Here is a 23,351-nt window from a genome sequence, read left to right as displayed (position 1 = left end):
TGACACAGCCCAAGGGCCACTTCAGACAGAAGGATGCCTTCTAATTAAAGTACTTGATGAACTGCTCTGTTCCTACCTCTGATCCCAACCCAGCAGCACATTCACGGCTCTTAATCCTGTGAGTGTTCCTTGCTAGTGAGAAGCTGAAGTTTTGCATGGGTGGTCACCTGGTCACCTCTTGACAGAGATCCTGTTGGCTTATCCCCTTGAGAAGGGAGCAGGAAGGCAAAGGTCAACCGCACGGGCTCTACAGCCTGCCCAAAGGGACAGTTATCATACTGTTCCCAACATTAACCACGACATCGAGCCTAACCAACACAATGGTCTGAGTAACTGAGCCAACTCACCCTCAACCATTAGGGAACCTGAAACAAAACAGTGATGTCTGAGTCAGTGGCTGAGCAAGCAGGAGCTGGCAGGGCAGCCCAGAGCCCACACACAGACCTGGTCTTGCTGGCGGGCAGAGAGGAGGGATCAGGGGGGTAATGTTGCTGGAACCCAAAGAAATCAGATTCATGAAGACAGTCTGGAACAGTCTGGTCCTCAGGAAGCCCCTCAGAATGCCCAAGTGACAGAGCAGAATTTGATAGATCCATGCACCATGGCAACCTCTATGCCAGGACAGGGACTAGCATAGCACAGGGTAGGTGTCAATGACTATCTGTGGAGTGAGTGGTCTCATCAGCGAGTCCATAAAGAATGAGTTGCCAGGGTTACAAACCCTGTCCTCGCTCCCCCATCTGGAGCCCTTGTGTCCAGATATATCTTATCTGACTGTAAGCACTTCATCCGTCTCAGCTGGCTGGGCCTGAGCACGGAGCCACTCTCCCCATCACTCTGATGCCACATACAGTCACCGTGCTTCTCACAGCCAGGCTTCTGTACTGTGTGGCCAACATTCATGGCTAGGAGAGCTCTCCCAGACACCCCTCTGCAGTCCCCTCTTCTGACCCTTTCAGTCCCCTCTTTCCCTGGGCTCTGCACTAGTCCATTAGCTGTCCTGGAGCCCTGTTACCAGGCGCACAGCCAGAGGCGGTTGTGTCCATGAGTCAGTGTACCCGGATGCTGGGCTGTGCCTTTACCATCTATTGTCTCACCCTTGCCAGTGGTGGGGGCCCAGTCTCCTGTGCTCTGACTTCTTCCCAGCCCAGCCCCTCCCGATTATGAAAAGGATGGCCCCGGACATGCAAATGTGTGCAACCATATTTTTTATTTTATTTTATTTTATTTTATTTTATTTTATTTTTTTCATTTTTCTGAAGCTGGAAACAGGGAGAGACAGTCAGACAGACTCCCGCATGTGCCCGACCGAGATCCACCCGGCACGCCCACCATGGGGCGACGCTCTGCCCACCAGGGGGCGATGCTCTGCCCATCCCAGCGTCGCCATGTTGCGACCAGAGCCACTCTAGCGCCTGAGGCAGAGGCCACAGAGCCATCCCCAGCGCCCGGGCCATCTTTGCTCCAATGGAACCTTGGCTGCGGGAGGGGAAGAGAGAGACACAGAGGAAAGTGCGGCGGAGGGGTGGAGAAGCAAATGGGCGCTTCTCCTGTGTGCCCTGGCTGGGAATTGAACCCGGGTCCTCCGCACGCTAGGCTGACGCTCTACCGCTGAGCCAACCGGCCAGGGCCATATTTATTTTAAAAAAAGCCTTTCAGAACTAGATTAACTGGATCCAGGCTCATCAGCTTGCAATCAGGACAAACCTGAGTTTCAGACACATCTAGCTGGGCCCCCTCAGTTGTTATCTGTATTGGAAAGCACTTTGCACTGAGATTCTTGGGGGTTCAATGTCACCACCTGAAGCATCAGCTGACACTCCCTCATGGCTGATTATTCGCTCCTGGGTTCTTTCTGTACTTAATTGTAAGCTTATCTCCAGTGAGAATTTATCTATGGGAACTCTACACCAGGGTTGGCGGCACAACTCTTCTCTTGAGAGGGGCTGCATTTGCCTCTGCTGGCACGTCTCGGAGGCCCAGAGCCAATGTCCCTGTCGGAGATTTCCGGACCAGGCAGATTGTATAGATCTGAGCCTCAAAATTCATCCAAATGCAGACCGACAATTTCAAAATCTTAGGAAGAATATGTTTTTCACCTGAAAGCTCAGGTCAAACAGACAAGTTTTCTTTTTATATTTCTGAACTAGTAGGTGATATTTTATTTAAAAACATAAACGTTATTGATTTATACTTCAGTGAAATTGAATCCCCCTTAATGCAGAGGTTTCCATCGGCTTCCCTATCCTGTTCTAAGTGGACGTAAAACCTCAGTCTTGGCCACCAAGACCAGCAACTTCCCTCTGCGGGGGCCGGAGCCGCACAGCATCGTCTCCGACTCTCATCTCACCACTGTGAGGTTTGGTTCCCTCTGCATTTCTGGAGCAAGCGCAACTTTCTGCTCATTCAGCTATGCATGCAAAATGGTGTTTGTTGAATTTTATCTACCTTTTCTAGGTTGTTTTATAGCTAGGAAACTTCCAGATTATCTGGTCCACCCCATTGCTAGAAATCTAGGTCTGCTTCTGTACTTTATAAAATAGACTGAAACCCAGAGAGGGAAAGCGAGCTGCCCGAGGCTGCACAGCATGTTTGAGACATACCTAGGCCTATGCCTAGACCCCAGGCCTCCTGATCAGTTTCTCTCACTCTTTCAGAGGACAAAGAAAGATGTGCCTCAGTTATGAACTCAAGCAACCTTTGGCACTCTATTCCCACGCCCCATCGTGAGGAGCCTGCCCAGGGAAGGTGGTAAGAAAGGGAAGGCAGAGTTTCTGTTTCAAGTAATTCGGACTTGGAGCCACAGGCAGGGGCAGCGGAGAGAAGGGGCAGCCAGAGCTTAGGGGGAGGGTGCCACACTCACGCTTCCTGGAGCTCGGCTGCAGCTCGTCCACTCGGTACACAGAGAGCCGGCCGACACCGCCGCACACGGAGCCCTTCTCCCCCTTGCACTCGTGTTTGCACTCCTCCGGCCTGACGCTGGCCACTGGGAGCCGGTTCCCGCAGTAGCACTCTGCCCCGGCCTCCAAGCCAGCATAGACATAGGACCTGCAGGAAGAGTGGGGCATGGGGTAAGCTGCCCTTGGCCCAGAGCTAGGGCTGGGGTCCTAATAGCACTGAGGTCTGTATAGAGGAGTAACAGCTGGGTCTGGGGCCAGAAGGAGGGCTGGGCTTGAAGCTGAGGTTAGGTGTGGGTGAGGAGGCGGAGGCCACATCCATCAGTGGGTGGCTGGCCTCAGGGGTCAGTCTTAGCCAGACCTAGGAGTCCTCTGCCTAAGTCTGGGGAGCAGTCTTTCCTTTGTGATAAGTTAACTGACTCAGCCCCATTGGTTCCTCTCGTCAGCCCTGAGCTTTGTCTCCTACGGTGTTATCCATGGTAACAGACAGCGGTGTGCTGGTAACTAACTGGTTCTCAGTATGGGAGGGAAGGAGCCCTAATTGGTGACACTTGCCAATTTCTGTGGTGTAAATACTCCTATTTTAGATGATTTCAAGCTACTGCTGGTTTAGCAATGGGCTTATAACATTTAAAAATTTAACTGTTTGCTCTTATGAGCCACCACTGATCCAAATTGCCCTGCCCCTGTTACAAACAGGCCCACTGCCAGCCTGCCTCCCCCGAAGACCGTTCCTACCCACCTCTACCCAGTAGTAATGCTGCCTCTAAGGAAAGACAGCCAATGGAACCACTATCTCACACAGGATTTTAACTATGGAAAGAGGTCAACATTTTCAAAATCCCACCTCAGCGGACCTAGGTTTTAAAAAACCCAAATTGAAGACCCAAACATAAGCTCCTACCTAAATCCTCATCTGGCCCCTCGCCAGGTTGTATGACCCTGAATATCACATAAGTCTCAGTCTCCTTAACTGTTAGGAAAACCAAATGAGATTGTGTCCGTGTCAGTTTTAGTTTCATCTAGACTCTGAAGTACTCTTGACAGGGGACCCTCTCCTTTCCTTCCCTGACCTCAGCTTCTCCACCTATAAAATGGGCATAATTAGTTGTTACCTAGTAGAAGGTGGTGAGATTTTATGACACAACAAATATGAAAGAATACAATGTGACTGAAATAAATGAACTGAACCATCTGCTGATTGTTTTACCCGTCTGCTGTGTGTGAGCATGCAGGGCACACACCAATGTGCATACACACACACATGCAGAGTGAACTGTGAGAGTCTTAAGAGTAGGGACCATTCCCTGGCATGTGACTAGTGTCTGGTAACTAGCCATAGCAGAAAAAAAACAATCTCGTTATAAACACAATAAACTAAACTTGTCCAGTGAGAAAGGGCCTCAGAGAAATCTAGGTTAAAGCCCTTTGTCCTAATTTAAACATATAAGTAAACTGAGCCCCAGGAAAGGAATAGGACTCAGAGCTCACATGGTAAGTGCCTGGCACAGCAGGACAGGGACCCTGGTCTCCTGACACTGAGCTCAGGGCTCTTTCCACACTCCCCTGCTGCCTCCTCAATAAACTTTCCTTTTTCTGGACAACTGGGATCTGATCAACCAAGTTCTAATTAGTTATACTCTGACAGCCACCTGGCAGCCAAAATCTCACCACCTTCCGGGGAATGTTTCTTCATCTTATTTCCAGTGCGGTTGAGGGTCCGGGTCCCCACACTTACCGCTCAGCACAGGCATCCTGGCAGTGGGAGACGGTCATCTTTCTCATGTCAAAGAACACAGTGCCCTTCAGAGTCCTGTCCTGGCCATTGTCACTGAAGCAGCCGACATAGGTGCCTGCGGGCAGAGAAGCACTGCAGAGACTCAGAGGCCCCGGAGAGGGGCCCTAACCGCGGCACAGGGGCCCCTAACCGCGGCACACCTTGGGGAAATGCCAAGGCAATCTCTAGCCCTTCCTGGCCAACGGTACCTCTCAGAGAAGCCCAGGGGATGAGGCTGTGGTTCGGCTTTTCCTGGCGTGCTTCTGGATGCTTCAACTCTGCCCCTTTTCTGCCCCTTTTCTTAGTTAATTGCCCACTCTCCCCCTAGACACCCTATCAGGAGCCTGGTGTCAGGTTGAATGCCACTTTCTTCCACCCCAACTCAGCAAGTCTGGCTGGTTTAACTACCTCCCCTGGGCCCTTCTTCTCCATCCGTGGCTCGGAGAGGCCTCTCTCTCTGCACAGCTGTCCTGGTGGGCAAGTGCTGTCACCTCGTAATCCAGGGGGAAGAAATTAATTGTGGAAATTCTGATTTTAGCTAATATAAACAAGATCTTGCAAACAGATAGATCTATTTCAAGAAAAAAAAATCTGCCATCCCGGGAGCGAGCCAGCCCCATCAGTGGCAGTGTGGAAGCAGAGTCTGTCTGCATGTCAGAGAGCTGTCCTGTGTGGGACCCACCAGAACCAAGGGACTGCCGGGCCCTCACCAGTCCAGGCACCTCTGGCTCATCCCTGGAGGGAGGACATCATTCCACAAAGCAGTGACTGTGCTGACCCCACATGCCCATGCCAGTGCAAGTCTGCAACAGCCCTGCCCTGTCAACCTAACAGGGAGGTATTTCACCACCTTCCAGGTGAAGAACCCCTTGAGAGTCCATCAGCACACATGTGGCACGTGCTATATACCCCTCCACTCAGTACTACCAGACCCCCAGGCTCTGAAAGCTCTTCTCTCTATATATATCAAGTCTCAGAATGACCAAGACGAGAATGGACCACCTCAGGAAGACTTCACCCAGGTCAGCAAGGATGAGTTGCTCTCCTTACCTGCCTACTTAGTAAAAAAAAACAACTTGATATTTCAGAAATTTCTCATGTGTTGCTCAGCAAAGAAGGAATTCTATTACAGCTTTCAATTAAACATCCAAAACACAAGCTCAAAGGCTGTTAAACATTTATCACTATTGGTGGGAAATGAACCTAAAGGTTGTAAAGGTGCCCGGGCTCAAGACTCCTGAAGACTGAGAATGGCACATAGATGTTTCTGGGTGAGTAGGTAACAGCTTTTGGGAATGGGCTGACTTAGGTTCAAATCCAGGCTCCCTTGTTATTTGGCTGTGTGACCTGGCGTGCGCAGCTTCCCTTCACCGAGCCTCAGCTTTCCCATCTGTGAAATGGGGCTATGCTCCCATGCAATTCATGGGTGGTGGTGAGAATTCCGTAACACAAGGGAAGTTTCTAATGTAAGGCGTGGCATGTGGTACATGCTCAGTCATGATTGTTTTTATTGCTAATATATCATTATTAAAAACAAACATTTTAAAATTACTTTCTTTTCCTAAAACCCACATTCTTCATCATTAGAATAGTGACAGCGCCACAGACAAATATGGCTGTTCGAAATTAAATGAGGTAGCAGATGTACATCTACACAGAACAATGCTTGGCCATTAACAGACTTTTGAATAAATAACAGCTATTGTTATTATTCTGATCCTACACTCTCACCTGGGACCTGGTGTGATGATGATCAGTATAAATCAGCTGAATAATTAACACATTAATAAAAGAGACAGAGAATTGGTTTCAAGAGATCAGGCTGGGGTTCTTTCGAAAACAAGGAATGGCTAACGAGTTGGTGGCTGACCATTTGTGGGAACTGACCAGTCTGGAGGGGAAGCCCTCGACTGGCTGGCCCCGGCTCAGTTTGTAGCAGGGGCCTAAGATGCACACTCTGTGTGTGAGAAGGAGGTGAGCCCTTTTTCTGTTGCAAAAATAACAAATGGCTTTTCTAACTTCCTGACAGAGACTAGAATGCACAGAAAGAAAAGGACTTCCGAGGGGGATACACTGGGACACATTCTGAGGCGGATTTATTGCTTTCGGCTGAAATGGAGGCAATGCATTATTGTCTGTGACTCCACATCTGTTCATTTGCACATCAAAATGGACATGCCGTGAAGCTATTAATGATGGCTTTGGAGATATTGGAATGTCTTTGGAAATTACTATCAATAAAAAACAAACTGGCTATGAAGAAGTTACTATTTTTCCCTTAGTAAACTTACTGACATTTTATTCCATTATGGATGTTGTCCAAGGTATAATGAAATGCTCAGTGATTGATAGAGGCTCCTGCAGCTTCCGCGGTTTGCAGGATCCCTTTTCAGGAGGATGGCAAGCTGCCCGCGCCTCAGAGACGCCCTCTTTGTCTGCAGCCCCAGCAGCTGTCCTGAGGGCTGGACTGTGGGCCACTCTCCACCGGTAATGCTTGCCTGGCTGGGCAGGGCTCCCAGAGCCCCCAGAGGAAAAGGGGGCGCCCAGAGGATTTTAGGTCACTGCCCCGCTTCTCCTTTCTCTCTCAGAAGATTTCCAGCCATGTGATGATACTACTGTCACTCCCAGAGTCCATATTCTTCCTAAAACTTTGGGGAATACTAAAAATATTTAATAACCGACTGCCCGATCTGAATTGCCACTGTTCAACACTGATCTGGGTCCCGGTGTTCCTGCTGTACCAGGCCTTTCATTCGCTGGGTCATGGGGAGGTTTGGGGGATCACTGGGGAGGGCAACCAGAGTTAACTGGGCATCCCTAGGACTCAGGGTAGTAATCATTCCAATATTTAACAACTGATAAGACGATACTGCTGTAGAGTGGTTGACATAACCGCAGTCCTTCAGCCTTCACTGGAGCCCCTTCCATCCGTTTTAAGTCACTGTAAAGGTCTTAAAGGGGTACCTACTGGTTCTCCTAGGAATACATACTCTACACCCAGGGCTATAACTAGGTAACCTTGAGCCCTCCCCTCTGCTGGCCAGTCACCCTGAAGTCAGGTTATAAAGAACTAGTCACTTCTGTCTAATAAACCCAAAGCCCTTTGCACATGCCTCTGTCATATCCCAGTCATGCTGTGTAGTAATCATTTGGGTTTATATCTGATTCTTCCACCTGACTAAGATCCTGAAGTGTATGATGAGTAGTACATATACAGACCCAGACATGAATCCTCAATAAGTGTAGCTTGAGAGCAATAGAGGAATTGCAGCTAATTTGCCCAAGGTCATAGAGCCCAGAACTGGCAATACCAAGACAGGAACACAGGTCTGTTTTCAAAACTTGTGCTTTTCCTATGGCTCCCTCTCAAGAAATCCATGTTGACCTTGTCAGTCATTTACACTTTAGTCTAAATGAGTCACACTGGTATAACCTGCATAGAGACCCAGTTTCTGGATGTACTGAGGAGAATTTACAGAAATCATACCTGTATAAAATGAGTTGCAGAATCAATTCCTCATGTCTCCATGAAAGCCTCACTGGAAATCCCATAGTGAGGGAGGGCTTTGACCTACATGATTTTAGAAGAAACTTCCTTCTATGCAGACAACAACGCACGGTCCTCTAGTCTACATTTTACCGAGCCACTAGGATCATCCTCCTAATGAAAGGAAAGCTTGGGCTCCTGTCTGTTCCCTGGAACCTTCTCATTATCCTCAGAATAAAGTGAAAGTCCTAGGCCTGGCCCTCATCGCCCTTTCTGACCCAGGCACCAGACCTGAACCCAAAGCCCAAGCTCTAAGATGAGCTTCTTACCTCATCTCTTCCTATATTTTGCCACTGAGTGCTCTATTCTCCAACCACATTTCTTATCGTTAAGCAAGCAATTCCCCTTTGTGATTTAGGGTATAGGACCAAATGGGGTCATTACAGGGGTGGGGACAGGGATGACAACAACCATGACACTTTTTGGGTGCTCATCACATAAAGGCTCCATTACTGGGGCATGTACAGAACCTATATCACTCAGTGCAAAGAGCCCCGACCTGAATCCAGGCTGACCCCATGTTAAAATCTCAGCTGTGATTACAATGGGTCTGATCAGTGCTTGCCCATGTCCCCCAGACCTCGTGGCTTTCAGACTGCACCCTGAGATGCATGATGAGCCCTTGTTCCAAGTTTCCACCTGCTCTATACCCCACCCTTGACTGGCTGTCTTCTCTTTCCTGATTTACTTCCCACTCCCTAACAGTGTTCTGGGATCACATCCCAAATATAACATGTGCACTGAGGTTCTGGTTTCAGGGTTTGCTTCTAGGAACCCAAACTAAGAGAATCATAACCTTGGGAATTTACTTACTTCTTTGTGCTTCAGTTTGTAATATCGGAATATAATGATAGTACCCGTAAATAGTACATTTATTTATAGGTACACAGTAATGCCAAATAATAGACTAGGTCTTCTAGCCCAGGGGTCCTCAGCTTAGCTGTACATCAGAATCACCTGGACAGTGTGGCTATACAGACTGTGGCCCCTCTCCCAGAATTCAGGATTTGGCAAATCTGGGAGAACCTAAGAATCTGCACTTGGAACAAGCTCCCCAGTAATGCTGAAGCCGCTGGTCTGGGACCCCACTATGTGAACCACTGCTCTACATTATCCCATTTAATCCTCACAATAACCCTGGGGTGGGTATCTCTATCTCCGGTTCAAAGGGATCCTGAGAAGTTAAATGACATTTCAAGGTTACCCAACAAGTTTGTGACGAAGCCAAGATTCAAAATGAGGATTGTGTCCAATGCAAATCCTGAGGTCTACCTGACCTGCTCACACATCCTGGCTTAGAGGCATGTGGAAATCCAGCTGGTGGGTGAGCAAAACTTCAAGGGGTTTCACATCAGAGGCCCTTCCCGTATCCTGCAGAGCGGGAGGGAAGGTGCAGTCTGTGAAGGCCAGGCTGCACCAAGGGCAGAGAAAGGGGCCGCTGATCCTGGGACCCTGAGCCCGGCTCCTGAGAGCAGCTCCCAAATTCACCAGGGGACCTACCTCGGCTGCTGGGAGCTGGCCGGGGGGTCTTGGGGCCCAGGGCTGGCAGCCCCTGGGGGTCACTCAGGAAGCGGTGGAACCAGCGGTGCCGCAGCTGGCGCAGCTCCGAGTTGCGGCTCCGGAGCCAGCGAGGTCCAGGCCGGGGCCGGGCCAGGGGTCTCTGCAGCACGTCCACACCGAGCAGCAGCTCCGGACTCACACGGGGGTCCTGCAGGGCTCTGCTGTCCAGCAGGCCCACGCCCAGGGCCATGGCGGCCACGGGTAAGGCCTGCAGGGAGCCAGGTGCCCGGGGACCCTGGGGCGGGGCCACTCGGGCCCGCTGCAGCAGCAGCAGGCTGCCGGTCATCAAGTAGGCGGCTGTGAGGAAGAACAGCAGGAACTGTGTTCGGCGGAGAAACTTCTGGAGTCGGAATAGGAGTTTGGCCATGCCCCTGGGAGGCAGGGCTCCTAGCTGGAGCCTGGGGACGGCTCCTAGCACCCGGGCGGCAGGGAGGCCTGGGCCTCCGGCGGCTTCATCTCGCACTCTGGAGCCAGCCTGCGCTCTCCCGGGGTCACTGCTCCTCCTGCCCTGTTCTCAGCAGGTGCTGGAGTGGTACCATCACTCATCTCCGGCCTCTGGGCCCTGCAGCTGCCGCTTCTGCATAAGCGTCATGACCGCTGCCATTCCTGAGCTCTACTGACCCTCATGTTCTGGCTCAGAAATCTGGAAAAGTAGAGAAAAAGAACTTAGATGAAACAGGAGGGCCCACCGCTCCCCCTGCTCCAGGGTCAGAAGCCCCTCATGACTGGCTCTATTTACCAAAGGGGCTGACTGTGTTGCAGAAGCACTGGCCAGAGGGCTGGGTTCAAATCTCAGCTCTGCTACTGGCCAGCTTTCTGACATCGGGCAAGTTACTTAATTAACATCCTGGGCCTCTGCTTCCTCACCTATAAAATGGGAATAACACGGTTCCCTGAGCAGTTGTGAAGATGCAGTAACAATAGTGACGGGGGAAGAGGGAGAGCTGCAGCAGCTCTGTGCTGAATCCCTACGAAGTGTCAGGCACCCAGATTATCTCATTTAATCTTCCCACCAATCCAGCGAGGTAGGCACTGTAATATCCCCAGGTTACAGATGAAAACTGTGGCAAAAGGGGGCAAAGAAACTTTCCCAAAGTCACACAGTTGGTAAACAGAGGAGCCACGGTTTGTACGCAGAGCCTGTACTCTGAACTACATGGACAGCCCAACCTATAATGAGATAGCATCACATATAAATGCACCCACCCGGGGCAGGAGTATACAGCAGGTGCTCGACACGTGAGTGCAATCTGCCGACTCCCAGGGGCACACTGGGGCTGAAGGCTGTGTTTTAGAAACTGCTTCACAGGGTCTGGTCAGCCTAACACCGGAACCGATGTGAGGAAGGGAGAGGACTTGCCTGGTGGCTCCCTGAGGGCTAGGGGCCAAAGGAACAGGACAGACCCAGGGCCCTGCACGTGCGAATCGGGGCTGGGACATCTGATGTAGAAAAGGTGGAAGGGCTCTGAGAGAAGCTTCCTAGGGTCCCCCTCGACTCCCCAGGACTCAGCTCTCATGCTGAGCTTTGGTTCCCACCAGCAGGGCCTCTGAGTGTGCTGTTAGCGGTTGGCAGGAGGGTTCTGCAGCTGCCTGGGGCTGGGCTGCTGCTTGAGGAAGGCTCTCAGCACAAGGACAGGCTTGTCCCAAAAAGAAAGGCTCCGAAGAGCGTGACTAAGCTGCTGCCCGTAACTAACGCGGCCCGGGACTGCCGCCAGACCCGCGCAGCCCCTCAATGGCTGCTCTGTGTGCTGGGAACAGCCGGCCAGGTGTGAGAGGAAAGGCAACGTTTGGGCTCCATGGCCTGGAATCGCAGGGGGGAGATCCAGAGGAGCCCAGACCAGCATGGCCCTTTCTGACAAAACGCTGACGGCTGCCAAGTTCTGAGGCCTCTGGGGAGGGCAGGGATCTGGGCATACAGGCGGCTGGTCCTTTAGGCTGGAGCGGGGGTGGCAGGCTGGGTAATCAGCAAATGAAGGTGGAATTAAACTCTGAGTCGGGAAGCCATTTCAGACGGGCCTCCAGAGCTTTGCCTTTCTAAGCTGGTGTGTGCCAGGGCCTCCAGAGCTTTGCCTTTCTAAGCTGGTGTGTGCCAGGACCTCCAGAGCTTTGCCTTTCTAAGCTGGTGTGTGCCAGGCCCACCCCGCCTGCCTCAGCAGATTTGTAAAACCACAGAGAAAATCCCAAGAAATCCTGACTGATCTCCCTGTCTCCAGCTTCGGCCCCTCCGATCCACCCTCCACGGGGCTGCCAGGGTGAGCCTCCTAACACGCAAATCTGATCACAGCATTCGCCTGCTTAAAACCCCTTTCAATAGCTCTCCGTGGCTTTTGGGATAAACTCCAAGCTCCTTAGCACAGCACACAGGCCCCTTCACAATCAGGCGCATTCAGCTCATCTCTTGCCAGGCCCTTTCTTTCGGCTTCCCCATCACGCGTTCATGCGTGAGCGTGTGCACGTGTACACACGTACACACAGAAACACAACCACGGTCCAGCACAACTTCCACAGCACATCCGTCTGGGTGCCTTTGTACATACACACTACCTTTCATGTCTTTTTCTCCCTCTTTGCCTAATGAATTCCTGTGCTTCCTCCAAGGCTCAGCCCAGGTGTTCCTTCCTATGAGGAACTTTTCCTGACCACCACCCACCCACTGCTATAGATTCCCCCGTCTTTCCACAGCCCACAACTATCCTCCCTCCCAGCATGCATGGTTTTAATTGTTTATTCACTTGTCAGTCATCCTGAGAGGACTGTGACTGATTGACTCACACTCACATCCTGGGCCAATTTTAATTGTCTATCCACTTGTCAATCATTTTGGCAAGGACTGTGATTGACTGAAGGCTAGAGGTCACACCCTATTCATTTTGGCAACTCTGGTCCCCAGCATGAGGCCAGACAGTGAAGGTGCTCACTCAGTGCTCTCTGTTTCTGAATATGCTTTCTTAAATGAATGATAAGATAAATTGATAGGCAGATCCTGATATCTGGAACCTGCTCCTGTAGGGTCTTACACGGCAATGAAATTTCAAGTTCCATTTATCCAGAGCTGTGGGAGCTTGGCCTGAAATGCGGAAGACATGGAGCAATGCGTGAGCACACTTAGAGAAGGCAGCCTCACGCAGCTGAGGTCTTGCAAACACATGGAAGTTAGCAAGGTGCCTGAGGTTTATATGTTAACCTGTCTCTGCTGTAATTCCATAGAGAGGGGTTTCCAAGTCTGCTGAGAAAGGGCTCTGGTTAAAGGACTAGGATTCTAGCAGCAAAAAGCTCTTTAACATTAAAATAAAAGGGGGGGAAGGAAGGACTTCTGCTGTGGAAAGAAAGGTCCTGATAAGACAGAACAGAAATGTGGTTGATGGATTAACAGTTCCGAGTTTTGAAGAAACAGTGTGGGTCCCATGCGTGTTTTATAGATGAGGTTTGGACATGAGCTAGGAGCTGGGGTGTAGTACAGTGTGCGAGGTATCAGGATTCCACTGATGATACCCAACTTCTCCAAGGCCTTCCAAAGTTCTCTCTGGAGCCTCCCCTCCCCTGACGGGCTGCCTCTGGTTTGGGGAGGTGGGCGCTGGGCGTGAAGGCAAGGGTCAGCCACTTTCAGGCCGGAGCTCAATGACCCAGGCCTCCTATAAAGCAGGCCTCCACTCCAAACTTTTAAAATCCCAAAGCCAATTCCCAGCCCAGAACACCTGCCGTGGGCTGCTTGGGGGACCTGGATCTGCAAAGTATTAGAAACTTGTCCCCCTGTCCTGGACTTCTGCCACACTTCCCAACAATATTTTATTTGCCAGTCACTGCCCACTCTTGCCATGCCCACCTCTCCTCCCGGTTGGCAGCCGCTCTAGGGCACAGATCACACATGATTTATCACCACGTCCCCAGATCCCTGCACACAGACAGCAAGGCAGGGTTGGCACCTGATTGTTGAGTGACTGAAGATAAAAGCAGCCTGGAGGTGGGCTGGGTAAGGGGTGCATCTGTACAAGGGCTCCCTGCCAGGCCCCGAGGCCAGTCATACCCAGAACTCACCGACACCTGGTGGGGGAGTATCTAGCCACTGCCTGAATGCACTGGGTCTGGGAGCCCCTCAGCTATTCCCACTGTGCCTCAAAGCCGGGGGGTTCTCCAGTAAAGCAAACCCACCTTGAGAAAATCACTGCACAGGGTGGCACCTTGAGCTCCTCATCTGTTAAATGGTGATAAATTGGCATTGTAGTGGGGTGGAATCAGGGAGTAAAACTTCTATCACCTACAAACCGCTGCAAACATTGGTCATGAATGCAGAGAGGGAAACAAGGACACACTGGAGGACTGACCTGCAGTGGCTGTGCCGTGGGTGAAATCAGTTACTCTCACTGCCTCTTAGCCTCTGTGGCTCGGGTTGGGCCTAGTATCCTATTCTTACTTGAAGCTGGTCCCATGCTAAGATGGCTATTAGAAATTGCCTTATTTTTCCATGTCACCGTTTATTAAGCACTTGCAGTGTTAATAAATAGGCTACTGGAGACTTTGCCTGCACCATCTCATTCCCTCCACACATCCCAGCAAGGCCGACGCCCTGATTACCCGCCTTGAGAGCCGAGGTCTCTACGGCTCAGCTGGGTGATGTGCATTGCCCAAGGTCAGACAATCCAGGGCCAGCACTCGGTCCCAGGTCACCAGCTTCAGAGCCCCTCCCGTGACCACAAAGCTTCCTGCTCTTTTCCCGCTCCAGCTCTGGCTTCACACAAGGCAAGATTTATTCCTGAAAGGAGTTTAGTGTGTCTCCGTCAGCATCTTTCTGAAAACAGGCCAGGCCCAAACTCCTGGAGACGGTGCTGCACGTGGTGTCCCCGAGCCAAACCTCCCAGAGACTGCCATGTGGGTAAGTGTCTTGGCCTGCTGGGGCCCTCCCCTGCTAGAAGTCAGCGTCATTTCTTCCTGAGCTTCCTGAGAGGTGCCCCACCTCCCTTCCTGGAACCATGCCAAGTGCGTCAGGGGGACCATGAGGGACTCTACCCCTGCCTGAGGCTCAGGCCTTGTTGGCACCAGGGCTGAGTGTAAGTCTCAGGCTGGACAAAGCTAGGTGCCTTCTGCCATGGCCAGCAGCCTTCTAGAGGCCAAGTATCACCCCAGAGAAGGGCTGGGCCTGGGGGACGCCTTCTGCCATGGCCAGCAGCCTTCTAGAGGCCAAGTATCACCCCAGAGAAGGGCTGGGCCTGGGAGACAGAGACCCTGAGTCCCCTCTCGGGATTAGAGGAAAATAATAGGACAAAGGGGCTCCTGGGGGTCTCAGGGAGGGAGCAGGAGCCTAGCCCAGGTGGGGACTCCGCCAACCCGAGCCCTCTTCCATTAGTTGTTATCTGGGTGTCAGACAGATGTTGACCATGAAGGAGAGGGGGTGTTGGGCGGATGGCACCTGCCTCTCACCTAGGTTTGGAGGTCTGAAAAGGAGCTCAGAGCTGGCCCAGGCATGGCCAGTGGCCACTGGGGTTCAGTCACATGACTCCGCCTCCCTCCCACCTGCTGGCCAGAGAGGGCAAGCAGTGGCAGGTGAGAGGTGAATGACTCCAGGCACCACCAGAAGCATTTCAGCCACTGTGACCACTGTAGTGAGGTTGTGACCCTCTCGGGCTCTTAGGGAGGTGAGAGCCATAAAGACAAAGGAACACGCTGCTGTCCAGACAGGGAGATAGGTACTCCAAGCCCCATTCTCTATGACTGGTAGTCGGGAGTGAGGGCTTTCAGTCCTCAGACCTCAGCAAAGTCACGCCGGGGTGCCTCCAGCTGGGCTCAGCGCTCTGAATTACCCCTTCCTGTCTTTTCCTACTCCAATAAAGCCTGCCTCTGCTCTGCTCAAGCTCAGGGGCTCTCATCTGAACAGTACTCACCTCCAAAAGACTGGCCACTCCCAGGCCCTAGGAAAGAGATCTTTTTAACATAAAGAACTAATGCTATAGTCTGCAATGGCTCCCCAGCACTCAGATTGCCACGTGTAAGCTCCTCAGCTGGCATTCAGTGGCCCTTCTTGGTTTAGTCTCCTAGCCCCTTCCTTTCATTATTGCTTCAAAAATGCCATCTCCCAGCCAGTGTCCGCTGGCCAGCATGAAGTGCTTTGTGCCCCCTCACACATGTTCTTCCATTGGTCATAGATGTCTATGCCCTGTCTCATGGCTCTGAAATGCATTGCGGCCAATAATCAATGTGGCGTCAGCTCCAATGCCATCTCTTCCATGATGCTTTCCTGATCCCTGGAACAGAGCTGCCCCAGGGCTGGACGGCAAGGCTGGATGCTGTGAACTGCGTCTGGTCCCGCCTGGCATCAGGAATCGCTGCTACTCTGCCTATCTCTCCTCCCAGTCTGTGAGCCCCCTACAGACATAGTCAGTGTCTCTGCTCCCTTCTGAGTGGCACACAGGACAGGCACTCAGGAAATCTGTGCCTGCTAGTCACTCTTTAATACTTAGGGCCATGTGCTGCCCTCATCCTGGGGTCCTACACCTCTGGGTCTTGGAAACTCAGAAAGGGAGCAAAGGACCTACTAAATATAAATCTATTGGACCTTGGGTGGGACATGGTCTGAAAAATGTGGGTGTCTTAACTTTGAAGAGGCAAATCTTTGGTATACATACTGCCGAAGCAAGGACAAAGTAGCAGAGCTTTGATCTTCTGAATTTTAGACTATTTAAGTGAAAAGGTCCAAAGTAAGAAATGTTGCTTAAAAGGTATAAACCATAATAGTAAGGTTGAAACTCCATTCAATGTAAAGGAGGGGGGAATCTTTCATCAAACCTACTGCTGAAATTCATATAAATAAGAATAAATTTTTCTATACCACATTAGAGATTGCAAGGTGCCTACACACACTATCAGTTGTGTTGAATGAATGAACAGATCAGCAAATGAATGAGTAATGTTCCCACAAACTTGTGAAATCAAAATCATTATCATCTCCTTTTACTAAATGCAGAATTTGAGACAGAAAGAGGGCCAGTTAACTTGACCAAAGACAAATAACTATGGTTAGACCGAACTCTAGTTTCCTAATTCTAAGTTTACTATGTCACATGGCCTTCATTTGTTCAACATCAGAGGTGTGTGTTCTTTCTGGCACCATGCCAGGGGCCAGGGCTACAAAGAAAGACAGAATACCACTGTGGGCACTGGTGGAAGCCCAACGCACTTTGAAACAATCACATCCTCTCCTGGACTATCTCTGGGTCATCTCTTTCATAGAACCCTATTTCGTTCAGTTGGTCATATGTTTCTCCTACCTAGTGGTGCACTCTTGCGGGTTGCCTAGATCCCATTAAGTGATCTGAAAACAATCTGGGCAAGCAAGTAGAGTACCCAACCAAAGTCAGCCTGGCCCTTCTTGGGCTCTCTGTCTGCTGTGCCTACCGTCCCTGGGATGAGAAACTCATGCTATGGGAAGAGACCCAAGATGCCTTTGGCATTCCCATTATCAATGCCCTCCCTCTTTCTAGCAGTAGGAGAAGAGGAGCAAAGTGGAAGGGAGAGACCTTAAAAGCCGCCAATAGGTGCACTGCATTTTATAACTTACAAAATTAATCTAGCCCATTCTTTCTTCCACTTCTCACATCCACACTAGGAGGCACAGTTCCTCCCTAACTACGTTCTCCAAAAGTGGCACACTTCCGATAATTTTGCAGGCAGTATGTCATCGTGGATTATTAAAGTCACGAAGAGAGATGAGTACAAACTATGTGAAAGCAAGACACTGAGCCCCAAGGAGAAGGCAGTCAAAGGCCACGTTCATGCACTCATGGCCTGTGTCTAGTCCAGCCCTGCCCCCTGCTTGTGGGCTTGATTATCATACACATCTTACAGGTAAAGACCCTGAAGGCCTAAACACTGAGCTGCCCCAAAGTCCTTGGCCTTGACCTCAGCGTAGTGCCAGAGAAAGAGTCAGGAATCAAGACTGGCTGGGATCTGAGCCAAATGCGAGCACAAGCCGGGAGTGTTTACAGAGAGAAGCACCCCTTCTCTAGAGGTCCTGATCAGACACGATTCGACCTGGCCTGGAGGCCCTGTGCTACCTGTTCAGGCGACCCTACAGGGAACAAGCTCTGTGACTTTCTCCCCAGTGCTGGGCCTTAACTGACTCAGCTGGAGGCTCAGGCTTTATCAGCCAACCAACTAGTGGCCCAGAATATCCACTTCTGCCTGGTTAGGCAGACAGGAGGGAAGGGAGAGGGATCTGGCCTTTTGCCTAATCCAGGCTTCTCTCCACTTCCAACCAGATACGAGGGCAGGCCACAGGGCAGGGCTCTGAGATCCACATCCAAATGTCCCCAAATAAGACATTCTTCCTGCTAGAGAAGCTGTGGAAATGGTCCTGCGGGGATAGGAGGATGCAGGAGCAGGTGAGGACCAGGGGTCTCCTTCTGGGGAAGATGGAGCTGCCCGACTCACCAACGTCTTGTTGGCTAGTGTGCTTGGGAGACCAACACACTCTCCACAAACTAGCACAGCTGCTCCTCCTTGTAGAACCTCTGGGCTCAGGTGGCCCATCAGGGCACCTTCTCCACAGGACTTCTGAGGGTCAAGCTAAGTGTATTTGAGGTAGTGAGAGACATCTCCCCTTGCCCTCTCTCCAACACCTGCAAGCTTCAGGTAGGGGCTGCTGCAGGCTGGGCAGGATAAGCCAGCTTTCTGCCTCCTCTGTTCCACTCCTTACCAGCCCTCACTTTCTGAGCCTAATAACCTAAGCAATTCGGAGGAGAAAAAGCCCCATCTCCTGATCTCAACCATGGCATAGTATCCCAACCCGGGGTAACTCAAGTGTCTCCATAAACTGAAGCGTGCTGTTCCAGAGATAAGAGGAATGACAAGAGGGACGATGGCATCTACTGCTGTTAGAAAAGTACAGTGAAGTTCTGAGTCTGTCCATCTTGGGAGCAGCTGGGAACCCCGTGAGTGTGGGCAGCAGCTGGGTCCCAGGACACGGCTGTGGGAGTTGGAACCCTAACATCCAGCCTTCCTAAGAGCCTGAGCTCAACAGAAGGACAGAGTTCCCCTCTCTGCCATCGCTTCCTCAGGGGCAAACCAGCACCGAGCAGAGCAGGCATCATCCGAGGGCCACAGATGCTCAGAAAAAGACAATCCCGCGGTTACACAGAGACAGGGTGCTTCCAGAGCCACCTCTGGAAAAAAAAGAAAAACGCAATCAGCACCCACCAGTCGTGAGTTTCCGTCTACACCTGGGAAAATACAAAGCTCTACTTGGGGTAGATTTCCGGACCAAATACATACGTTTCGCTTTAGCCTCTGCCTCTGCTCAAGTTCACCAGGCGCTGTAGAAAACCCTCCGCTGAGCGGAAGCCTGGCTTTGGCTTGGTAGCGGAACGAGAGGGAACTGCTGCTAGGTAAACGTCTCCTTCTAGGATAGGCAGTGCGCACCCCAAATCGTGTCCTCGTCCCCTCCCTGGTACCAGATCCGCGGCTCCCTCCGGGGAAACGGACGGTCTCTCAGTATTTTAGGAGTGGGAATCAGCTTGGGCAACTGCCTCGCGCACCCGCCCCAGCCCGATCCGGCCGGAGCGCTCCCCGCCACGCGCACACACTCATACTCTCTGCCCCACGAAAGGCGCCCCCGCCAGCCGGCCCGGAACCCAGAGCAGGTGCAGTCCCACCGCGCTCGCGGCCACATCTACACAAACTTGTTCGCCCGCGGCCAGCCAAGGGAAACCGTGCCCGCAGTCCGGGCGGGTGTCCCGCCTGGGGCATCCGGGAGACAGGACTCACCCGCGATCGCGGCCGGCTGGAGTGCCCGCTGTAGCGGCCACGCGCCTGCCTCCTCGGGGCGGCGAGCCCGCAGCCCCGCAGTGCCCGGAGCCGAGTGCCCCTGGCGCCCGCACGCCCCCGGGATGTCCGCGGCGAGCAGCCTGATGCGGCCCTGGCACTGGGCGCCGCTGCCGGGCTCCCCGGGGCTGCGGACGTCTGGGCAGAGCCGCGGCCGCAGAGCCAGCGGGCACCGAGCGGGCGGCGGGCGGACGGCGGGCGGCGGGCGGCGAGCGGCGGGCTAGCGGGCACCCGGCTCTGCACATGCTCACTCGCGCGGCTTGGGGATAGCGGCCGGCCGCCGCCGGGTCCTAGAGGCAACCGCGCCACCGCCTCCCCTCCTGCCCGTGGAAGGGGTCGGGCTTGCTGGATGGGGGCCCACAACCTGCTCTGGCCCCCCAGACCAGCCCACTGCACCGCCGTGCGCCAAGCAAGGACGCTGATACCCAGTCTCTACACACACATACATGCACACACACAGCCTCACTCCCTGTACTACACACACCAGGAGAATGCATTGGTGCTCACACTTAGACATACGTAGACACGCGTCGCCACACTCTTTCAGATACAAACACACAGGGACAGACACACACTGAATCACTGCTTTACAGACTCTATCAAGTGCACACACACACTGGATTCTGTCCCACTCGCTCAGAAACAACGTGGGACACTGACAGACACACATATATACCCTGCCACACCGTTTGTAGCACTCTGATACCAACATACAGTCAGTCACACTTGGATCACTGTCCTGTGCAGAGCTAGACACTGATACCCACGTCCTCATACACACCTACTATCTGAAATAGTCACACAGAATCACTACTCTACAGACAAATAGGTTGACAGTATCTCTAGCCAACACACTCAGGGCTCTGCCATCAGCTACTACACTGCTCCACACCAACACACAGTGACAGACCCACAGAAACAGTGCCATACAGGAGTCTACTAGCAGATACTCTTTATATGGAGTCATACTGGGCATGACCCACAGTCATGTGCACACACACATACTCTGAGAAGGACAGGTGCTGATACAGACACACATGTATACAACCACACTGCTATATAGAATCCCCCTTTTTTTGGCCCTGGCTGTTTGGCTCAGTGGTAGAGCGTCGGCCTGGTGTGTGGAAGTCCCAGGTTCGATTCCCGGCCAGGGCATACAGGAGAGGCACCCATCTGCTTCTCCACCCCTCCCCCTCTCCTTCCACTCTGTCTCTCTTCCCCTCCCGCAGCCAAGGCTCCATCGGAGCAAAAGATGGCCCAGGCGCTGGGGATGGCACCTTGGCCTCTGCCCCAGGCGCTAGAGTGGCTCTGGTTGCAACAGAGCAACACCCCGGATGGGCAGAGCATCGCCCCCTGGTGGGTGTGCGGGGTGGATCCCAGTCGGGTGCATGTGGGAGTCTGCCTGACTGCCTCCCCGTTTCCAGCTTCAGAAAAATAAAAAAAAATTATAAAAAAAAGAATCCCCCTTTTAAAATTAGGGTTGGATCCAAGCCTAAGGATTTCCCCTCCATGGCCCACCACTGCTCCTCAGAAATTTCCAAGGCACAGTGCCACCCCTGCCCTGCCAGGTGCACCAGTGAGCTCCTGTCCTCACCCATGCTGATGTGAAGATGCTCCTGGACGCTGAGGACTGGCAGAGGCTGTGGGAGCAGGTGGTGTGACAGTTTCATGCCTCTGGCTCCTGCTAGGGGCAGAGCAGCTTGGCAAGGCTCTGAGGAGCCTTTCAACAGGTGCTGGATGGCAGGGAGAGGATTCACCTGGGGACCAGTCAGAGCCCCACTTTCCTGTAGGTCAGTCAAGTGACACTCAAAGAGAAAAGGGGCTTACTTAAGGTCACACAGCTGGTCAGGCCAAAGCACCCAAGTTAGAATAGTCAGCTTCCTCAAGGTGAACGGTGGGAGCTCCAGAACCAGCCAGGGCACAGAGCGTAAGAGACACATCCCATGCAGCCCCGGCCTCCCTGATGTGCAGAGAAGCCCCCTTACACATTCCTTACAGAATGTGAGTGTGTGTAGTGCTGTGATTGCCAAGAATAATAGCCATTACACATTTTTACAGTGCATTTGGATTTTCAGAGCCCTCTTCAGGACCTGCTACATAAATTGCAGGGCCCAATACAAAATGAAAATGTGAGCCCCTTGTTCAAGAATTACGTATTAAGAATTTCAAGAGGCAAGAGCAGAACAGTAAACCAAGTGTGGAGCTCTTCTTAGCAGGGGGCCCTGTACCCTGCACCGATCTCATGGCTGTGAAACTGGCCTTGTTCTCTCATGCCCATTGCCTCACTTTAGACTCAAAATAGGTGTTGGGAGCCTTCATGAGCCCACTTTACAGGTGAAGCTGCTGAGGCCCATAGGTGAATGAATACCCAGGCTCACAGCAAGAAAACCCCAGGGGAACTGAAGCCCAGCTCCTCTGAGAGGCCCAGCATTGCCCTGCAGCTGCCACTTGGGATGGAGGACAGAAGCTGAGGGCTTGACGTGGCTGCCACAGGGAACAGAGTTGGCTCAAGGAAAGAAAGAAAATGCTGCAGGGCTTCTGTGCCATTTCAGTGGCCAATGTTATATTACACCTAAGATGCAAAACCCTCCAAGGGCACAGCACATGGCCCCTGACTGGACGACAAGTAGGAAAGAGCACCTGCTGACTCTGGGGAGAGATGTTGAGAAAGGAGGTGCATAAAAGCATCCAGGAAATAGTTGGGAAGGGCTTGGGACATGCAGCTTGGGCCACCTACGGTGTCCAAATAGCCAGGAGTATTGCAGAGTTGGGATGAGGCCCTCTTCTGTAGCAATGGTGACAGATAAGAGGTTATGAGGAGGACACCTGGACTAGGCCTGATAACAGAATCACTCCCAACCCCAGTCCCACTCTCCAGCACACTCTCTGTCTGCATAGGTGGGACTGTTTGATATGCATTTGCATATTGTCTCTGTCTATATCTCAGAAGGAATTGTGAGAAGGTACCTTAATATTAAAGGGGCTTCCCTGGTGGCCCCACGGTGGTGCTGACACATGCCCAGTTACTGCTGAATTGGGTATTGCCTACTTCCCCAGCAAGTCTGGGACTAGGGATCAGAACAGTCTGGTCCCACTTCGATTCCATCTTCCTGTGTTTGACTTTTGACTCCTTCTGCCCCTTTCTTGTGGCTTCTGATGACTACATCCCAAATATTTACGTTGCCTCCTAGCTTCATGTTATATGCTGGCTTCTCCTTCTATCCATTTATCCATCTATGTATTCGTCCACCCACTGTCCTTTTATTGATTCTCTGAATAAGACATCAATGGATTTTGTGTTCAACCCTGGATACCCTTTGAAAAAAAGAACCAGTCCCCTCAATGAGTTTCCAGTGTGAGAATAGAGCGAAAAAACAGACTCAAAGTGATAATGTCCCACAAAGGGGAAGTTCTGCTATATCAGTTCAGATGCTTGCAGCTTCAAGCACATGGCCACTCGATCAATTGTTCCTCTGTTTTTCAAAGAAGACTGAATGATGATTGTTCGGAAGGCAGTTAGCTGTGTGTGCCATATATGTGCATGGTGCATTAGAAATCAAAAGATCTGCAACATCAGTTTGGAAAAATTAAGAGAAAGCTTCATGGAAGAGGTGACATTTCAGCTGACTCTTGAAGGAGAAGTAGGCATCATCTGGGCCATAGGGAACAGAGATGGCAAGCATCGTGTGTGAAAGTAGGAAAGTATGAAACACATAGTATATTAGGGGAATTGCCAGTAGCTTGACATAGCTGATCAAGG

The 23,351-nt window shown here is 51.8% G+C and overlaps 1 protein-coding gene across 2 annotated transcripts in view; it reads right to left on the bottom strand.

Moving 5' to 3' along the window:
* WSCD1 (WSC domain containing 1) overlaps positions 1–19,812 on the bottom strand; it is a 45,695-nt gene extending 25,883 nt beyond the window's left edge. Inside the window, exons 1-4 of one of the 2 annotated variants that reach the window (XM_066363385.1) lie at positions 19,535–19,812; positions 9,722–10,424; positions 4,636–4,750; positions 2,864–3,048 (exon numbers count right to left, since the gene is read on the bottom strand). In XM_066363385.1, the coding sequence (XP_066219482.1) occupies positions 2,864–3,048; positions 4,636–4,750; positions 9,722–10,148 (727 nt within the window). In that variant the 5' untranslated portion in view covers positions 10,149–10,424; positions 19,535–19,812. Of the gene's footprint in view, positions 1–2,863; positions 3,049–4,635; positions 4,751–9,721; positions 10,425–19,042; positions 19,265–19,534 lie in introns of those variants that run through there. The other variant, XM_066363387.1, reaches the window with a different exon arrangement.
* Between the last annotated feature and the right edge of the window lie 3,539 nt (positions 19,813–23,351).

This window comes from Saccopteryx leptura, chromosome 2 (assembly GCF_036850995.1).
Source record: "Saccopteryx leptura isolate mSacLep1 chromosome 2, mSacLep1_pri_phased_curated, whole genome shotgun sequence".
Classification (NCBI taxonomy): domain Eukaryota; kingdom Metazoa; phylum Chordata; class Mammalia; order Chiroptera; family Emballonuridae; genus Saccopteryx; species Saccopteryx leptura.
The sequence above is the reverse complement of the archived record's forward strand: the minus strand, read 5'-3'. Positions and strand labels throughout refer to the sequence as shown.